Consider the following 19,778-nt stretch of genomic DNA (forward strand, 5'->3'; position numbering starts at 1 on the left):
CGCTGTCCCCACACACTCGTGGCGTTCAGCTTACTGAAGACAGTGATTTTTGTCCTGTTGACAGATTATTTTTTAGAGTGACGAGCACAGCTGCCAAGTAATGGATGCTAATGGACTCACTTGTTAAAAAATGTCATGAACAAACACAAAAACCACAACTTCAACTACGTACTCTACCACCCCTTTCCAAAAACATCTGCAGTTATTGAAAGTTATATTCCTAATACTTGTCAAAATTTGGACTCTCTTTCCTTAAAAAAATGCTTTGTCTTCATTGCTTTGAAAGATGGTATGAATAAATGGAATACAAACGAGACACATAGTAGGAGCCTCTAGAAGTATTCAACTCATAGATTTCGGTTTCCCCAGCACTTAGCTACAGATTTCCTGCGAAGCATTTATAGGAGAGCTGTACTTATAATTTTCCAGACATGCTATGTGTCTAAGACAGCAACACGAACTTGCTCTTGGGTCCAGGTAGACCTTCTCTGCTGGTAGATGGGCTTTAACTAAATGCAATCTGGTAACACTGTAACAAAGGCGTTTCACACGCCTCACTGCTGGGGGCGGGGAAGAGGTGGCTGAGGTTCTCCCACATGGAAGGAGAGGGAACGACAGCATTTGTCTCTGTGAACCAGCCCGTACGTCACGCGATAGTTTTCTCAACACCCGTAGAAAATCATAATGCATTAAAAGGAAAACAAAAAGGCCCAGGTATACTTGCGTGAACTGTGACCAGTTTTACGATTTACATGAATAACAGGCGTTACTTGGTACGCAAACCTTCATGGTAGATACTCATCCTTTAGTTGCTAATAATTGGCCCTGATATCAAAAGGCCTAGTTTTTAAACACTCTTTCGTAATATAACTAAACCAGAACTTTTCCACCTCAGGATAGTATTGCTACTATTCTGTTTACTACATGTGGGTTGTTTTACCCAGACCCAATAAAAACCCCAGCTTTACCCGGGGACAGGCCGGATTTCATATGGCCACTGAGAAAAATGTCATTTAAATCTCCCAATGACAGTATTCTTAGAGAATAACCAAAATGCTTTAAACTGAGTAGTTTATGCTCACATGGAAACCCGAGACGAGAAAAAGAAAGCTGGGAAGGAAGGGTAGGGAGAAGGGCTGGGAGGACCGGTGCTCCCCACACACTCGGCCGGTGACGACCCACCTCTTTCCATTACTGTCCCGAAGCATCGCCTTCCCCATCACTCTGGCCTTCGTCTCCAGCTCCTGAACCTCCTCCAGCAGCGTTTTCTTGCAGGTGTGCTGGGCCCTGTGTCACGAGAAAAAGACAAAAAGCACATGACACGTGAACCTTACACAGATGTAAAGACTGGCTGCTCCCTTTGGGACCATATCTGGATGCCCCTCGAGGCTGAGGCTGCAGCTTCGGACATCCCGGCACACTCACAGTCCCTGTGTATGGCCAGGGTTCCACCGCCATAACCTGGGAAGCATCCCAAGTCTTGCAGAACACACTTGGACCATGAACCTCCGAAGTTGCCCCACATCCCTCAGAGTACATTGCTTATTGCCGACCCCTGCCATTGAGACCACAGACTGGGGTTCACGGATAGTCATGGGTCTATCTCTAAAGCTTTTCAGGGCCTAAGAACCCAGAAGATGCTTTAAATCCTTCACTAGTGGATGTATGCCGGTCCCTCGGCCCTGGCCCCTACTGTGACCCCAGAGCCCTGGGTGAGCAGTGTGTTCTCTTTTTAGCGTGGAAAGAGCCACTGTCACAGCAGGAATGGGACTGATAATGCTGGAGGTCATGTTCTTCAAGCCGAACCCTGTACCTGAAATTGAGGGTCAACACAAATATCCAGGCACAGCTCTTCTTGCAGAGATTTACCCTTAGGGCCCATATTCGTGGGCCCCCACGGAGTAAAACAACTGATTCAATAACAAAAACAGGCCAGCCTCTCCACCGCAGCTGACCCCTCAGCCTGGTCCTGTCCCTCCCCTTGAACTGTAGGAAGAGCTGCCCGCACCCTTTTTCTGGTTAAACGAAGAATACCTTACAACGTTCGAATAAGTGGCTGATCTAGGGCCTTCCTAGAATTAAGACTACACACAAAGCTACTTATTGGAAAGGATACAGTTGAAGAAAGGCAGTTAGCTAGACAAGGGTATGAAGCAGGAAAAGAAAAACTCAAGAAGAAGAAGGCTCCGCGCTTAGCAAAACAGGACAGTGTTCCTTATGATGAAAAGCTTTTCATTGGTTTCAGTGTAAACAGATGTGGAGATCCTGTTAAGGACCAGGGCTCAAGACAGAATAGGAACAAACACGGAGCATCTCTGCAAGGGAGTGAGCACGGCGTAGCGGGACCATCCGGGAGACGTGAGCTGTTTGAGGGGAATCACGTACCCCCGCCCACTCTCCACCTTCAAGGGAAGAAAGTCTGTTAAGATAATGCGCAGTCATCCCCTAACACTCCAAGTTAATCTGTAATGGAGTATCAGCGCTAAGACACTGTGTGTGCCTGCCATTCCTTCCCCCAAAGTAAACACGAGAACTTGGCCGCACAGGTCTTAACACATAATACCTTAATTACATCAAGCCGAGTCCGAGGACTCAGTAGTGATAACATACCACAGTTCAAAGCAGAGGCTGTGGAATTTTAATTTAAACAAGAAATGAGAAAACATTTAACGTTTTGCTGGAGACAGTCAAAAAGAAGGTTAAAATTTACACTGTTCCGTATTATCGAATATGCTGGGCCCTCACCTTTCACTTTCATGTCATGGGCTCACGGCGCTAGAATGGTAACAAGACAACCGAGTGGCCCACCGCAGTCCAGCAGGATTCACCCTGGATATACAGGCCCCAGGAGAACACGTGCGCCCCTCCCGAGGATGAGTGTGTGCTCTGTTTCAGACCCTCCTCCCTCCACCTCTGTCCTCCCCTCCTTCCTTTCTCTTCCTCCCCGCACAGAGCAGGCAGGGCTCTCCAACCTCTGGAACAGCCCTGGGAGTTCTCTTGTGGGCTGGGTGACAAGGGCATCGACAAGAAGTAGGCCAGGAACAGGAAGGCTGGGCCAGTGGGCGCAGGGCACTGGAAATCTACACCTTAGGCCAAGGGAGACAGAATCTGGCCCACTGCATTGAAGCTGCCGGTTTGGGCTCCTTCATAAAATCACCTCAGAAGGAAATGATCTGAGGATGCTGATGCCACCAGGCACTGTGTGTGTTCTCGGTGGACCAAACTCATCTGTGTCCAAGGGTTACTCAGCAATTTTTTAGTATTTTTAGTATTTAGACTAGCTCCCATGACCACTCTATGAGAACGCTGGGGGGCAACACTGGGGATGATTCTGTGAGTCTTTCTGCGTGTGGCTCTGGGGTAGAAGCAATGTTAGCAATGTGACACTGCTTTCTCAACAGCCTTTACCTAATAAAGCCTTAAGTAGATAAATGATACCGCCCCCCACCCCCGCCCAACAAAGTCCACCTGTGAAAAGACAGTTTTGAAGCATTAGCCACCGGCATGCAATTTAGGTCTCACCAGGAGCTGGGGTTTGGCTTGCTCTCAGTCACAGCTGTGACAATGTGAGCCCCATTACCCAGGAGCGGCTTATCCCCGGTGCTCCGGGGCTGCTCCATCTAACCCCGCCTCAAGAGACCAGATGACCGCAGAAGGGGCAGGTGGGGGTGCTTAGCCACGGTCGGGGTGAGGGTCATCTGTGAGCCCAGGTATAGCTGTGCGCAACTCCAGGTTATGAGGGACTTTTAAAATAAATAAATTGGCTTAGGATCTTGACATTTTCATCTTTTTTTTTTTTCCTGGAAACTGTTTTCCTTGGCTGTTTTTTTTGCATGATAAAGTAGTAAGTCAGAGGAAATGTTCAACTCTAAATGTGGATGAAAATGTAAATACAATGTGCTTCATATGAACTTCATTTAGGTAGAAAGTTGTTTTTTTTTTTAAATCAAGACTCATTTGTATACAGAAATTTCCTTTTACCTTTTATTTCCATTTCAGTGTCTATCTGGGATTATAATAAGGAAATGAAGTCATTCCGGAATTGCTGAACGTATTGTGTGCTGGCTGGTAAAGTATAAGAGATACAGTTAGATAAAAGGAGGCTGGTTCCTGTGTTCGGTGGCCTTGAGCTTTACGTTATTTTTATAAAGCAACTTACGGATTTCTCCTAAATGAGAATAAGTACATGGCAGCTCACCTAAGAATGCTGTCATGGGTAAACATTTTGGAAGTGTGTAAGCTAAAGGTTATTAAAGTAGTTTTGGGCAATTTAAACTTCATGCTCCTAATAAAAATACTCATTAGCCAGGTATCACATATAATCAATCAATTATTTTAGTAAAAGATGTGTTAGTTCGGTCCCTCGTGAAAATTATGATTAACAGGATAACAGAGTAGGTACTTTACGGCGTCCAAATCTGACTTAAGATAGCCTAGTCATGGATCTTCAAGCAGAAAGCTCACAGACTTCGTGGAAAAAATGACTAAATTACCTCATGCTGAGTTTCTTTTTTTCTTTTTCTGATTCTGAACAGTCTAGGTCCTAAAATGGGAGAGAGGGACTGGGCAAAGTAAGGGGGGAAATGCAGAAAGAGAGAGCAGCTCACTTTGCTAAGCACTGCTAGAAAGACCCATGAAAAGGTGGGCCTGCATTCTGCTGGTATTTAAAAGCTCTTCCAAAATAGAGTTAACCATGAAAATGCAAAGCAAAACAAAAGGTCTGCAAGATTGGTCCAAAGCCAGACGAGAGATAGTGACCGCACTGCAGACATGGCTGCACATCGCTGTCACGGCACAAGCTCTTCGCGGGCCCTGGGCTTCCGGTTCACTTCATTCAAAAGTCTCCTGGGAAGTCCAAGGACAGCCATACTAGCACACCATGTTTCAATAAAGAGTTGACAACTGGAACCAAACGAAGGGTGGCTGTGGGCAATCAGGGTTCATGTTTTTGTTCAGTGTGTAGGAAGGGAAAACAGAACACATTCCAGGAAGCAGAAGCTCAGAAAGAGAAATCACAATCCCGCACGGTGGCCTCACCAGAGGTGAGCAACTCATAGTTGGCTTCCACTTCCTGGAGAAACCTCTGATTTTACTGGACCCAGAAACATCTATTTTAGGTTGGGAGTATAATATAAGATAAAACCTGGGCCCCACGATCTCAGGGAAAATTCCCAAATAAGCTTCCCAGATGTTTGTCTTTGAGGAGAGAGGTGACTGTAGTTGGGACATTAAATGTGTATGACAAATTGAGCATGAACTCTGGGTAAATACTGCCTGGGAGAGCCAATATATACCATCCTCCCTGGCTTCCCCAAATTAAACAAAACAAAAGTACATTTCTGTAAGTGCCTCTGGAATTCAGCAGGAGCCTTTCCAGCTCAGCCCAAAGCTGAGGTGCCGTCTGCTCTTGGGAAGGACTGTTTTCTGGGCCTGTCCCGGGCGGGAGGCAGCAGGTAGCAGGAACAGCGCCTGGGGTCTGCCTCTGCTGGCCCCCGACCAGCACCTCCTTCGTAGTGCATGGTCCCTTCTCCTACCTGGCTGGCAAGCTTCTCGGAAACAAGTGACTTTTACTCTTTCCATATGGTGGAGGTGGAGGCAGTGTCCTTTGATTTATCCTTGCTAAAATGTAAATGGTGCTAATTTTATAGTGCCAGGGAAAACCAAAAACAAGTCCTGTTTGAAGGAATAATTTGCCTCATTGGTGACTGGTAACTTTTACATGGAATGGACTGGAAAAGATCCAGAAGACTGATGAGGAGGTAGAGACATCGTAATCTGCAACCATTTTTTGAAATGGTAGAAGGATACTTCTGCTAAAGTCTCACTTGGCAAATACACAGACTCGGTAAACATTTTTTTTTTCCGTGACGTTAATCAAGATAGTTGAATTAAAATAGGCTGAGATTAATTTATAATCACATTCCTATTCTCAATCACTATAAATTATAAAGTGATCTGATGTTGCCAGTATCATGTTGTATTTACCTAAAACTAACCTGTCATGTAAAATTGAAGAAATTCAGCAAGGTAATAGAGCATGCCACAACGGGGCTATGTGCTATAAGAACAAATAATAGAACTAGCATTTTGCTTCAGCGCATTTATTAGATTAAGAAAACATCTTCCCTGGTTATAATAATTTCATTTCCAAGGATTCCAATTCAGCTATTTATAGAATACAGTTTTAGCAGATAAAAGGGAAGTAGTGGTTAATCAAGCCATTTAATAAATTAGCACTTAATTTTTACTAATAGTTGCAAAACTTAGTGAAGAGGGAAAAAAAAAAACAACACCCAAAATATGTGCTATACAATTCTCTCTCTTCCTGTCTCTCTCTGCATTAGGCATCACTGGTTGTCAAGGTAATGCCAAAATGAAGACTTTTTCAAAAGACATCCTTAACTGTCAGGCAAGAACAATTCTCATTGAGTGTGGGAGGAAGGGGGAGATAAAAATGAAATCTGATGTCTTTTCCTGGAAGGTTTGGATTAAAGTCTCAATTCTCTACCTCAGGGCCCCAAAATAATTATGCTTTGCCCAAAGTAAAACCAATCCAGGAGTCTCAATTTTCAGGGAAGTTGGCAACTATTTGTAGGAGGAATCAGCCTACCCCAAACAAAAATCAATATTATCTCTTTTGGAGTCTTCCATCTCTTTCTCAGGGATGAAATTAAAATTAACATTATTTTTTGGAACTGAGTTGTTTTGCTTACCTTGTGCACAAGATATTTCGGAAACAATATATTTTGAAACACATAAGCAAAAATTGAGCATGAATTATTTCCCACTTAACCTACATTATAATTTCATCTTTGTGACTAATCTTCTCATAGATCTGCACACTGACACGCTAAATAAATTATGTTTGAAGGATTCCTACTGTGAATTATTGGAAAAATGAAGAATACTTCATTCCAAGTTATTTCCTAATTTGAAATGACTTACATCTACACAATTTTTGTTTAAGTCTGGGATTTAAAGCCAGGGTATATTTGTGACCGCTTAGCCATTGATTTTTAGATAAAAGGAGAAACGAATTTTGAGTTAAGCTTCCTAAACCCGATGGAATGACTCTGTACTTAGAAACCCTCCTTTAAAATCATGTACACGCACCACACCTGTTGACCTTCACACAGCCTGTCTCGGGACTCCTTTTTTTCTATATTCTCCTATCAAGGTGAAGCACAGGTGAAAAGAAAAAAAGAAAACCACAAGCAACCAAAACCCCCAACACCCTTTACATCGGCTGGTGGCAGGTAGCAGGAGACCTGTTCCTTTCAGAAGTCCCACAGCATGAAATACCCTGTGGCCAGGGTTCATGACAGGTGACTGCAAGGACAGATGAGCAAGACTTAGGGTGACTACGTCACTTTTCACTTACGCTCTCCATGCTACGTCTTCCATCAAACATGCTGTGGGCACCAGAAATAATCCCAACCAGAAGTGTGCGGAGCTCAGGACCATTGTTGCCTGCGAGAAATAGAAGTGACACGTGTGTTAATACTTGTTCTTTCAAAAGCAGATGTAATTTAATCAATGTGAAACATTCCACGACACAAAAACGACAGACAGCATTAAATTCAATCACAGTGAAAACATACACCTGGGAAGGATCAAGAGGACCTGATGTGGTGAGTGCCTCTCTGCTGATCTCCATCAGCCTTGCCTCCTTTTATTTTAACAAGTGTTGTTGTCTCCCTCTGTCTATAAAGTGCTTTTAAGCCCCCTTCTGGTCAGAAAATTGACCCTAAAACCCTACTTTAGAGAAAGCTGGAGGCAGACTCCTATCAAATGAATTTTTCTCTGCTAGGCTCCTCATATCCACCCCACCCCCCGTGCCCACCATCCATGAGTTCGTGTTCCTTCACTGCTCCTTCATTCATGGAACCAGTACCTGTGCAAGGCAGGGAGATTCTCAACACCCAGCAGAGGAGAAGGGATGGTTATAGTCTTTGCCTTCAAGAAAACTAAAATTGTAAGTACACACACACACCATTGTGCAGTATAATCTACAGATTTTCCTTGACTTATGACAGGGGTCACATCCTAATAAACACAACGTAAGTTGAAAATATCCTAAGTCAAAAATGCATTTAATACATCTAACCTACTGAACATCATAGAAAATTGGGCAAAACCATCTATTATGAAAGAGGGTTCCACAGTAGTGATGTGGAAGACTGCATGGAAGTTTCTCAAAAAATTAAAAATAGAAATAACCATGTAATCCAGTAATTTCACTACTGGATATTTACCCAAAGAAAACAAAACACTAATTTGAAAGGTATATGCACCCTATGTTTATTGCAGCATTATTATAATAGTCAAGAAATGGAAACAACCTAAGTGTCCATCCATAGACGAATGGATATGAAGATACCGTGTGTATGTACACACGCAATCACTCACACACAATGAAATATTACTCAGTCATAAAAAAGAACTAGATCTTGCCATTTCTGACAACATGGTTGGACCTAGAAGGTGTGCTATGTGAAATAAGCCAGACAGAGAAAAACAAATGCCATAAGTGAAATCTAACATTTGGAATCTAAAAAAAGAAACGAACAAACAAAAAAAGTAAAAAAAGACCCATAAGTACAGAGAACAAATTGGTGGTTGCCGGTGGGGGGGGATGGGCAAAATGGGTGAAAGGGAGTGGGAGATACAGGCTTTCAGTGATGGAACGACTAAGTCATGGGGTGAAATGTACAGCATAGGGAATGTACTCAATACTGTCGTAACAGTGTTGTACAGCGACACATGGTAGCTACACTATGAATAGACTTGTCAAATCACTATGTCGCACATCTGCAAATAACATAAGGTGGGAAGGTGGGTCACCCACACTTCAATCAAAAAAGAAACAAAAAACAACATTGAAAATACAATAAAGTGTCCGGTAGCTCATGTAATGTATCGAATACTGTACTAAAAGTGACACACGCATGGCTGTCTGGGTGTTGGTTATTTACTCTCATGGTGATGTGTCTGGCTAGGAGTGGCCAGCGCCCAGCATCATGACAGAGGACCGTGCCATATAGTGCTAGCCTGGGAAGAGATACAAATCCAAAATTCCAAGTTTGGTTTCTACCAAATGCGTGTCACTCTCACGCCATCATAAAGTTGAAAAATAGTTCAGTTGAAAGTCCATCTGAAGTCAGGGACCATCTGTACACTAGACAGGGTGGAATTTAAAGTGTATCATGATCACATTCTATGGGGTTTCAGAAGGCTAGAAGGCTGGTAAGACTTCTTAAAGAAGATAGAATGTGAGATGTGTGCAGAAAGATAAACAGTATTTCCAGAGCTCAAGAGGGGCAGAGGGAGAGCAATTCCAAGGGGAAGCCTGGATGACAGGGACTGGCAGTGAGGAGCGCAGGCTTTGATGAGATTTACTTGTTCCTGGCATGCTGGGTCACAGTTTTGGGCAGAGGGTTTCAAGGACTAGAGTTGCGGGGCCAACTTAAATGTCGGGTGTGGAGTCAAAAAGAGAACTTAGGGCAAAAGCAGAGGGAGGGACAAGTTTCCTCTGAATAAAAGCAGGGACTGGACAGCCCAGAGTTGTTGGAGTTAGGTTTCCAGTGAGCACGGCCAGGAACTTGGAGCTGGCTGGCCACTGGCAAGCTGGCCTGGAAGGGTGGGCTACTTAGAAAGGAGATCAAAGTGACAGAACCCTTTACATTGATTGGTTGGCTTCTCTGGAGGCCTCACCATGTGGTTCCACTGGAATAGATAGGCTTTACCACAACTCATCACAAAATGTCACGAGGCTTTCCAAGGGCAGGTGCGCAGTGGGGCTGAGCACATGTGAGGTGGGGGACACTTGCAGGGACTTGGTAGGGCTGAGAATCAAGGGGGGCTCAGGAGAGCTCTCTTCCAGTGCGAGAGGGTGAGGTTCACCATGACCCCAGTGTGGCAGGCAAGCTTCAACTCAGTCTCTGGTTTCTACCTTCTGTTCTGGGGGGCCGGCCACACCCTCGAAGCCCTTGTTGCTCCATCTGACTGCACCTGAGCAGGGCTTCTGTTTCTGTGCCTGTCCTCCCATCTCCTCCGTCTGTCTGCACCCCGAATCCCTGGCAGCCCTGGCAAAGCCCACGCCTGACCCCACCTGTTTTGCCTCTGAACTCTGGCACTTGGTACTTGGAACTTGACGACAATGAATCTGAGAAGGGAGGTCTGGGGTGGAGCCGAAGGACTTGCTTTCCTTTTCTAAACAAGAGTGCCAGCTTTCTGAAAGAACAGTTTTAAACCTCAAAACTATGAGAGTACACGGTGACCCATCAATTGTATCTCTCCAAGTTCATCCTAAGGAAATAAGAAAACATGAGAAGCAGCAAGTACAAGAATATCCACGTAGTGCTGCTACCAAAGAAAGAAAGAAAGAAGTGTCCAAGAACAAGACTTGACTCTAGGGGGTACCTACACCCAATGGGCCTCTGTGTAGCAATGAAAGTGATCGAGAATTGTATTCATTGACATAGTGAAATGTCCTGTTATACTGCTAAGGAAAGCTCTAGGTCCTGACACCTCTTACAACAGACCTACCATGGCAATGGGCGGGGCGGGAGGGAGAAATGGCGTAATTAGGCCAAATCTTGAAATTGCACCTGAGATGCCATGTCCTGATGCAGTCCACCACAAGTTCTCGTGTCCAAGCATTAAGCATTATACATATAGCTAGATATATCAATATAGACTCTAAGTTTTGTAAGTCCTACTATAGGATTTCCACACCTTTCACAGACACATCCTGGGACTTCGAACACAACGTGGGGTCCCGGCCTTGCAGGACTTGAGACTACCACCCCGTGGCATCGTGCGTGCTTACGTGCTTGGGCATAATGCATGGACTGGCACGGCAGGAGGGGTATGATAGCTGATTATTGTTTGCCTATCTCTTTGGCTCTCTCGATTGCCTCTTTTTTTCCTACAGAAAGCATGTCTTCCTCACATGAAAGAAACATGCAACTCAAGCCCATCCTCCGTCCCCCAAGCGCACCACAGGAAGGAGCTCCCTCTGCGAGTCCAGCCTTCCACCGACAACCCTCTTGCCTCTGGGGCGGGCCGTGTGGCCAGTCGGGTCGCAGCGCGGAGCTGGCACCTTGGGTTTTGCTCTCGGCTCTGCCTGCCCAGGGTGGTGCACGGTCCCCGGAGGGTGGACTCCTTCGAAGCTATGCTGATGGGGCTACGTCCTGGATCATCTGCCAGGTATATTTATCAAAGAGTGGGCTCATTGAAAAAGAACACTTTACAACAACAAGGTACTATGTAAAACAGATTATGGAACTAAGAATTTTAGCTGCTGAGGGAAGTCAGGACAATGAACTTTGAACTGCCTGTTGGAAATATGAAGCCCCTCTCAAATGAACAAAAGTTAGATGGAGATTTGCAACTATTGTTTTGTCATTGGTGTTTAAAACTTGGACCTGGGAAGATTTCATGTATGTAACCTAGAGGTGTGTCTCCAGAAAGGTTTCTACACATTTTTACAGAATGACCTGGGTCCAAAGTCCTGAAAGCTTGTCTAAGGCCACAGCTTTAGGTATTTACATTTAATTACATTTTTCTTGTTCTCTCAGCATAGCAAAAAAAAAAAAATGTTTACTGAGCTGGGCTGAGTGACTTAAGTTACCCTCTGTCCTCACCCTTCCTAAACACTATTGAGTGAGGTTTTAAAAGCATCCTTTTGACGTGCTGTCTACTGGGAAGAACGCACCCCTCAGTTAACACATCTTTACGAGCACTGACCGGAACCACTCAGGTGCCAAATGCATAGGAACCCATTGCAGGTAAACTGAGGCTCAGGTGGGTGAAATGAGTTGACACATTAGGGCACGAACAGGTGAGAGCCCTGGCAGGACTGGAGGCTTGTCTGATTGTAATGAGCTGCCCAGCACAGCCGTCGAGTTAGAACAGGAGTATTAACCAGGGACACCCATCATGGGAGTGATCAGGGATTAGTGCATTCAATTGCTGCAGTGTGTTACTCATCTCACACTCACACACACACACACACACAGCCCAGGTCCAGCCACCCAAGAACATGGTGATAGATGAGAAGATGTTTTGTTTTATTTTTTTAAAAGATTTTATTTATTTATTTTTGAGAGAGAGTGAGCGCACAAGCAGTAATGGGCAGAGGCAGAAGCAGGCTGCCCGCTGAGCAGGGAGTCCGATGCGGGACTTGATCCCAGGACTCTGGGATCATGACCTGAGCCAAGTGCAGACACTTAACTGACTGAGCACCCAGGTGTCCGAGAGAAGTTTTAAAAAGGAAGCAGAAGTAACCAGAGGCAGTTAAGGGCAGTTTGAGCTCCCAGCATGGGGTGCAGGGGAAACAATGCTGACAGCGAGAAGGGGAGGGCTCGGCTGCCAGGAGAAGGAACTAGGATACGCAAGCAATGAATCATGGAACACTGCATCAAAAACTGTTAATGTACTGTATGATGACTAACATAACGTAATAAAAAATTAAAAAAAAAAAAAGGAACTAGGATTTCCCTGTGCATTACTAAGTGCCAGGCCTACCCATTTAATCCTTCACAGTTCCCATTTCACAGAAGAAAATTTGAGTCTGCAACTTCCCCCAGGACCTGTTGCCAGATTCAAACACATGTTGCTTGGCCCCAAGCCCTACTCCCTCTCCCCAGCAGGAGAGGAATGAGGAGCTTCCTTCTCCCCCCACCCGCCTGTCCCGGGGTGGGAGAGAACATCTCCAAGTGCAGACTCGGCACCATGCTCCTGGCATGAGTCTGACTTCGATTTAACACCAGAAACCCAGGGCACTAAATTCAAAACGGAAGTAGAAGAAAATCTGGACGGCTTTCAATGTCACAAAAACCACAAAGAAAAGCTACCCCAATCCCTTCACTCCCACCGGGCCACAACGACAACAAAATTTACCCAAACCTTAAGGCCCATCAGCCTGGTAGGAAGAGTTGTACTTGACTCTTGCTTACCCCTCACCTTGCCTAATTTTTTTTTTTTTCCATTCAAAGGCCAAGGGAGCCCTAGTTTTGTTTCTGAGCTCTGGCTTTTTGAAAACCTTGTTTTCCATGAATGTGCACGAGGCAAGTTCACTCCACTCTTCTCCCTACAGGAGCCCTTTTTAGAAGGGCGGCAGTGTATGTTTGAACACTATTTGCTCTGGGTGACAGTGCAAGGGTGCACGTGTTTGGGAGCTGTGCACGCCTCCCGAGCCTGGGCTGAGAGGCAGGTGCGCTGCACAAATCCATCCACCACGGGGAATTCTCGGGGCAGGTGTGGAGTCTGCGGTGCAGTGGGAAAGAACTTCCCGTGGCCCCGTAAAGGACCGAGTGGGACCATATTCACTAGCCACAGGAGGGAGGATGCGAATTCAGGCTGAAACAGGGTTCCTTTCCTGTAATCGTGCGTGCCCACTCGTCCCCTGTACAAGCAGCCAATTTTAAGCTCAGAACCTTAAAGACATCTCTCAGTTGTTTTCCATGGAACATCCTCTGAAGATTACCTTGCCAAGCACTCTCTAAACGCAAATGCATTTTTAGAAAAACCACCAAGTGATCCCAGAAGCACCTCCATACGTGTGCTAACTCAGAAACTACCCCACATGCCTAATCCTGATATTTAAATGCCAGTCCAGTGGCATTTCCGGGTCCACCTGCCATAACCTCCACCCTGAAATCTGCTGCCTCAGCCTCTCTCTGACCTGCCCCTGATGGAGGGACACGATAAGCAACCACTTAAAAATATCATTCCTACTAATGTAGGGCCATTCGAAACAAAACGTGTAACACACACTCTCTTTTTGACAGTGGGCTTCATTAATTTCTTTTCTTTTTTCACCAAAGCATAAGATTGCCTTATCAATGGACACTACTATTTTGAAACCCTGAAAAGTTAGTGGTGGATGATTAACATAGTCACGTGATATGGGTTTTTCAAAAACATCCCCTTATGCTCTTAAAAAAGTATATTCGCCCTCCAGGAGGATAAAGGAATGCTTTCAGGGGGGTTATAACTTAAATACACGCAAGTGCACAAATCTCAAGGATTTAGTTCAAAGAGCTGTGACAATTGTCTACATCTGTATGACTTCATCTGTATGCGCAGACGGAATATGCAATCTCTGCCCTCACCTCAATGGGAAAGTATTCGTATGTTCCAATCTGGCTTCTTTCACCCAACATGATGCCTTTGAGATTCATCCATGTTCTTGCACGTATCTATAACTCACTTTCTAAAAATTTTTTTGAATAGTATTGTCATGTGAATATATCACAATTTGTTTAGCCAGTCTCCTATGAATGGACATTTGGGTTCTTTCTAGTTTGGGGCTATTATTAAGAATAAGGCTGCTCTCCACATGCTGGTACAAGTCAATTTTTGTGTACATATGTTTCTGCTTTTGTGGGGTACACACCTGGGTGTGGGGCTGCTGTGTCACATGGAAAGTGCAGGCAGACCTCAGAGATATTATGGGTTCGGTTCCAGACCACCGCCATAAAGCGAATATCGCAATAAAGCAAGTCAAATGAATTTTTTGGTTTCCCAGTGTATATAAAAGTGATGTGTAGGGGCGCCTGGGTGGCTCCGTCGTTAAGCGTCTGCCTTCGGCTCAGGGCCTGATCCCAGTGCCCTGGGATAGAGCCCCACATCGGGCTCCCTGCTCCGCTGGGAGCCTGCTTCTTCCTCTCCCACTCCCCCTGCTTGTGTTCCCTCTCTCGCTGTCTGTCTCTCTCTCCGTCAAATAAATAAATGAAATCTTTAAAAAAAAAAAGTTATGTGTACACTATATTGTAGTCTGGTAAGTGTGCAATAGCATTATGTCTTAAAAAACAATGCACATACCTTAATTTAAAAATTCTTTACTGCTAAGAAATGATTACTGATCTGAGCTTTCAGCAAGCCAACATCTTTTTGCTGGTGGAGGGTCCTGCCTCCATGTCAATGGCTGATGACTGATCGGGGTGGTGGCTGCTGAAGGCTGGGGCAGCTGGAGGAGTTTCACAGAAGACAACAGTGAAGTTTGCTACACTGAGTGACTCTCTCTTTCATGAACACTTTCTCTGTAGTGTGTGATGTTGTTTGGTAGCATTTTACCCACAGTAGAACTTCTTTCAAAACTGGAGTCAGTCCTCTCAACCCCTGCGGCTGCTTTATCAGCTAGGTTGATGGAAGATTCTAAATCCTTTGTGGTCATTGCAACAATCTTCACGGCTTCTCCACCAGGAGCAGATTCCATCTCAAGCAACCACTTTCTTTGCTCATCCACAAGAAGCAGCTCCTCATCCATTCAAGTCTGATCATGAGATCCCCGCACTGCGGTCCCATCTTCAGGACCCACTTCTAACCCCAGTTCTCTTGCTGTTTCCACCACCCCTGCAGTGACTGCCTCCACCGATGACCTGAGCCCCTCCAAGTCCTCCGGGAGGGTGGGAACCGACTTTTTCCAAACTCCTGTGAATGTGGATATTTTGACCTCTTCCCATGAATCATGAATATTCTTAATGGCATCTAGAATGGTGAATCCTTTCCAGAAGGTTTTCAATTGACTTTGCCCAGATCTATCAGAGGAATCACTCTCTATGGCAGCAAGAGCCTTTCAAAATGTGTTTCTTCCATAATAAGACTTAAAAGTTGACATTATTCCCTGATCTGTGAGTTGCCCTATCAATATTGTGTCAGCGGGCATGAAAACAACATTCATCTCATTGCACATGTCCATTGGAGCTCTCGGGTGACCAGGTGCATTGTCAGTGAGCAGTAATATTTTGATAGGAATCTTTTTTCCTGAGCAATAGATCTCAACTGTGGGCTTAAAATATTTAGTAAACCACGTTGTAAACGGATGCGCTATAAACAGAAATGTTGTCGGACAGTCTTTCTTGTTCCATTGATAAAGCGCGGGCACACTGGATTGAGCATCATTCTGAAGGGCCCTAGGATTTTCGGAATGGTCAGTGAGCACTGGCTTCGACTGAAGTCACCAGCTGCATTAGCTCCTAACAAGAGAGTCAGCTTGTCCTTTAAAGCTTTGAAGCCAGGCACTGACTTCTCTCTAGCTGTGAGAGTCCTCAGTGGTATCTTCTTCCAGTAGAAGGCTGTCTCGTCTACACTGAAAACCTATTGTTGCGTGTAGCCCGTCATTACTATGGTAGCTGGACCTCCTGGGGAACCTGCTGCAGCTTCTTCACCAGCACTTGCTGCTTCACCCTGAACTTCATGTTACAGGGCTGACTTCTCTCCTTACAGCTCGTGGACCAACCTCTGCCAGCCTCAGACTTTCCTTCTGCCGCTTCCTCACCTCTCGCAGCCCTCACAGAATGACAGAGAGTTGGGGCCTTGCTCTGGGTTAGCCTCTGCCTTGAGAGGCTGGTTGTGGCTGGTTTCATCTTCTGCCCAGACCACTCCAAACTACTCCATACCTGCAATAAGGCTGTTTCACTTTCTTATCATTTGTGTGTTTGCTGGAATTGCACTCTTAACTCCCTTCCTATGCATTCACAGCTTGGCTGTTTGGGGCAAAGGGCTACGTTTTGGCCGGGCTCAGCTTCTGGCATGCCTTCCTCACTGAGCTTAATCACTTCTAGGTTTTGACTGAAAGGGAGAGATGTGCCAATCTTCCTTTCAGGTGAGCACTTAGAGGCCATTGTAGGGTTATTCTTTGGCCTAATTTCAATACTGTGTCTCAGGGAACAGAGAGACACCCGAGCAGGGGGAGAGAGAACATCTGGTTGATGGAACAGTGAGAACACACACATGCATGGATTAAGTTCATGGTCTTCCACAGGTGTGGCTTGTGGCGCCCCCAAACAATTACAAGAATGACATCGAAGATCACTGATCGCAGATCCCCATAACACATATAATCCTGATGAAAAAGTGTGAAATACTGTGAGAAGCACGAAAATGTGACACAGGCGCAAAGTAAACAAATGCTGTTGGACAATGGTACTCACAGACGTGCTCGAGGCGGGGTCGCCACAGACCTTCAGTTTGTAAAAGATGTGATACCTGTGAAGCAAAGGCAAGGTGTGCTTGCATGCGATCGGCCTTAAAGAAATGGCCCCAGTGTCCACCGAGGCAGTCGTATGAGTGAAGTGAATGGATGAGCATTCCTATTGTTCCAAGTGTTCACCACATTTGGTATTGTCAGTAATTTCTATTTAAGTGGCTCATTGTGGTAGTGACGTTGTGCCTGTGGGGTCCACTCTGACAAACATTATCATCATCACGTGAACTACTCATGACAGAAGCCACAGGACTGGGGGCCTTTCCCCACTGACTGGCAGGGCAGCTGTGACAAAGTTAAAAGCTCCAGAAAGAAAACTCTGAAGCCAACACAGACTCCCCTCACCGCACCCCACCTCACCCCACCCAAAGGAGGGCACATTATTTCAGGGCATGTAGAATGGGGTGATTTTTTAAAAACTTGTGGCAACATTTAAACTCTTACTTACTCCCCACCCAGTGAGGAGATACCATCTCGCAATTTCCCAAACAGGCTGTTTGGCAGAGAGTGGAAGGGGAGGCTTGACGTCCCTTGGGTTATCAACGTACCCTTTTCCAGGTAGCGGTCATTATGATTTCCCATTTTGTTCTTTAGCACCCCGTTTTAGGGACCACCGATTTCCTGAGATGGTTTTTTGGATGAGAAGACAATTTTTACCACTCTGCACGGGGCCTGGAACACGAAATCAAGGCAAGGAAATCGGCTATCGCTGCTTGGAAATGTGCGACTCATGTCCAAGGTGAGAAGAGGTCAGGTTTAACACTGGTTGCGTATAATTTTAAACATATGCAGCCTGTACTCTCTTCTACCCTCAAGAACCAAAGAAGCGACATTCACTGAAGATACTTGTAGCCTCTGTCTTCTGTGTCTTGGGGCAGTTGTCCTGCAAGGGGGATGGGGAGGGCTGCAGGGACACCATGGTACCAGTTGTGACTCTCCTCCCGTAGAGGTGGGCCTGCTGGCTTCCAGAAATTATGCTGTGGGTCTGAGTGTCTGTGGCATAGTGTTAATTTCATGTGTTTATAGATAATTTCAACAATCACTATTTCTTTCTTTTTTTTTTTTAAGATTTTATTTATTTATTTGACAGAGATAGAGACAGCCAGCGAGAGAGGGAACACAAGCAGGGGAGTGGGAGAGGAAGAAGCAGGCTCCCAGCCGAAGCGCCCGATGTGGGACTCAATCCCGGAACACCGGGATCACGCCCTGAGCCGAAGGCAGACGCTTAACGACTGCGCCACCCAGGCGCCCCCAACAATCACTATTTCTAGATTGCAATTCTCGTGTGGTTGTGCAGAAAGCCAAAAGAGTCACTGTGTTGTCACAGAAAGTTATCCATTTTCCTGAGAGAAAAATCAGATGCCTCACAGTTGCAACAACTATGGTAATTTAGAATATTAGGTTCGACTTTAAAGCTCAGTATTTAGGACAGATAGGAATAAAGACAGTCCATCTCACCTATTCACCATCTGAGGAATGAGCCCATGATGATTATGACTAGCTGGCCCCTGACTCTAGAAGGTTCAGAGACACAGGGACAGGCTCCAAGTATGGCTAAAGCTGCCCTCTTGCCCAACAGAGCCCAGGCTCTGGAACAGGGGAGTGTTGCTTTCACTTCAATCATTCCTTGTCCAGCCTGTGGGACCCCTGCTCTTCCTGTGGTAGAATAAGGAGGTGAGTGAAACCTCACTCCGCCTCCCGCAGAGGTGGATGAAAGCAAGGTCTCGAATCAAGAGCTTGGCAGAGGCACTGCTGAGGAAGGGCATCTGAAGGACCAGAGAGACTGAGCAGCAAGTGTTTCTTGAAAAGCTGAGGGGCTCCAAGGGCTTCTGTGGGCGGCTGGAGCGTGCAGTGTTTAAGAGCACTGTCTGCCAGCTTGAGCTGCCGTAAGAGCAGGCCACGACTGCGGGTGCAGACCACAGACATTTATCCTCATAGTTCTGGAGGCCGGACATCCGGGCTCAGGGTGCCAGCGTGGCTGGTTTCTTGTGAAAGCTCTCTTCCTGGCTCGTAGAAGGCTGCCTTGTCGCTGTGCTCACATGACCTGTGTGTGTGTGTGTGTGTGTGTGTGTGTGTGTTATATGCGTGCACACGTGCAAGGAAGGGGAGGGAGAGAGAGGAGGCAAGCTCCTTGACGCCTCCTCTTACAAGGGTACTGCTCCCATCACGAGGGCCCCCACCCCCACCACAGGACCTCATCTAAACCTAATCACCTCTCGAAGTCCCCATCTCCAAATGTCATTACATTCAACGTCAGGGATTCAATATATGAATTTTGGGGGAACACTAACATTCGGTCTATAACAAGCACAGACAGCCTGCCCAGACGCCAATCCCAGTTCTGCCACTTATTAACTACCATGCCTCAGTTTCTTCCTCTGTAAAATGGTAAAAATATAATACCTCATTAGGGATACCATGAGGCCTAAATGAGTTAATAAATGTAAAGCACTGTAAAAGAATGCCCAGCATGGGATAAGTCCTATACACATTCCTATAACTACCTAATTTTTTTATGCTATTGATATAAGCCCAAATCTTACTTGGATATCCTGAAAGTGGACCATAGTGATGCGGAGTGATTCTGGAGTGAGCTTTGAGGGAGATCTGGGTGACGAGATTCTGCTCCAGCTGTCAGCAGGTTTACATCCCCCCCACACCCCCGCTCTCTAGTGGGTGGACAGGTGGCACCGTCTGATGCAGAATTCCCCAATTCAATTGCAAATTGGTTGCTTATTGGTGACTGGCAGCAAGTGTTCACAGCGAAAATAGCTAAATAGTG

At 45.7% G+C, this 19,778-nt stretch overlaps 1 protein-coding gene across 1 annotated transcript in view; it reads right to left on the reverse strand.

The window, feature by feature from the left end:
* ATP8A2 (ATPase phospholipid transporting 8A2) overlaps positions 1-19,778 on the reverse strand; it is a 479,733-nt gene that overhangs the window by 45,868 nt on the left and 414,087 nt on the right. Inside the window, exons 33-34 of the mRNA XM_026493019.4 lie at positions 7,382-7,470; positions 1,183-1,287 (exon numbers count right to left, since the gene is read on the reverse strand). Coding sequence (XP_026348804.2) covers positions 1,183-1,287; positions 7,382-7,470 — 194 coding nt within the window. The remainder of the gene's footprint in view (positions 1-1,182; positions 1,288-7,381; positions 7,471-19,778) is intronic.

Source organism: Ursus arctos, unplaced genomic scaffold, assembly GCF_023065955.2.
Source record: "Ursus arctos isolate Adak ecotype North America unplaced genomic scaffold, UrsArc2.0 scaffold_10, whole genome shotgun sequence".
Taxonomy (NCBI): Eukaryota; Metazoa; Chordata; class Mammalia; order Carnivora; family Ursidae; genus Ursus; species Ursus arctos.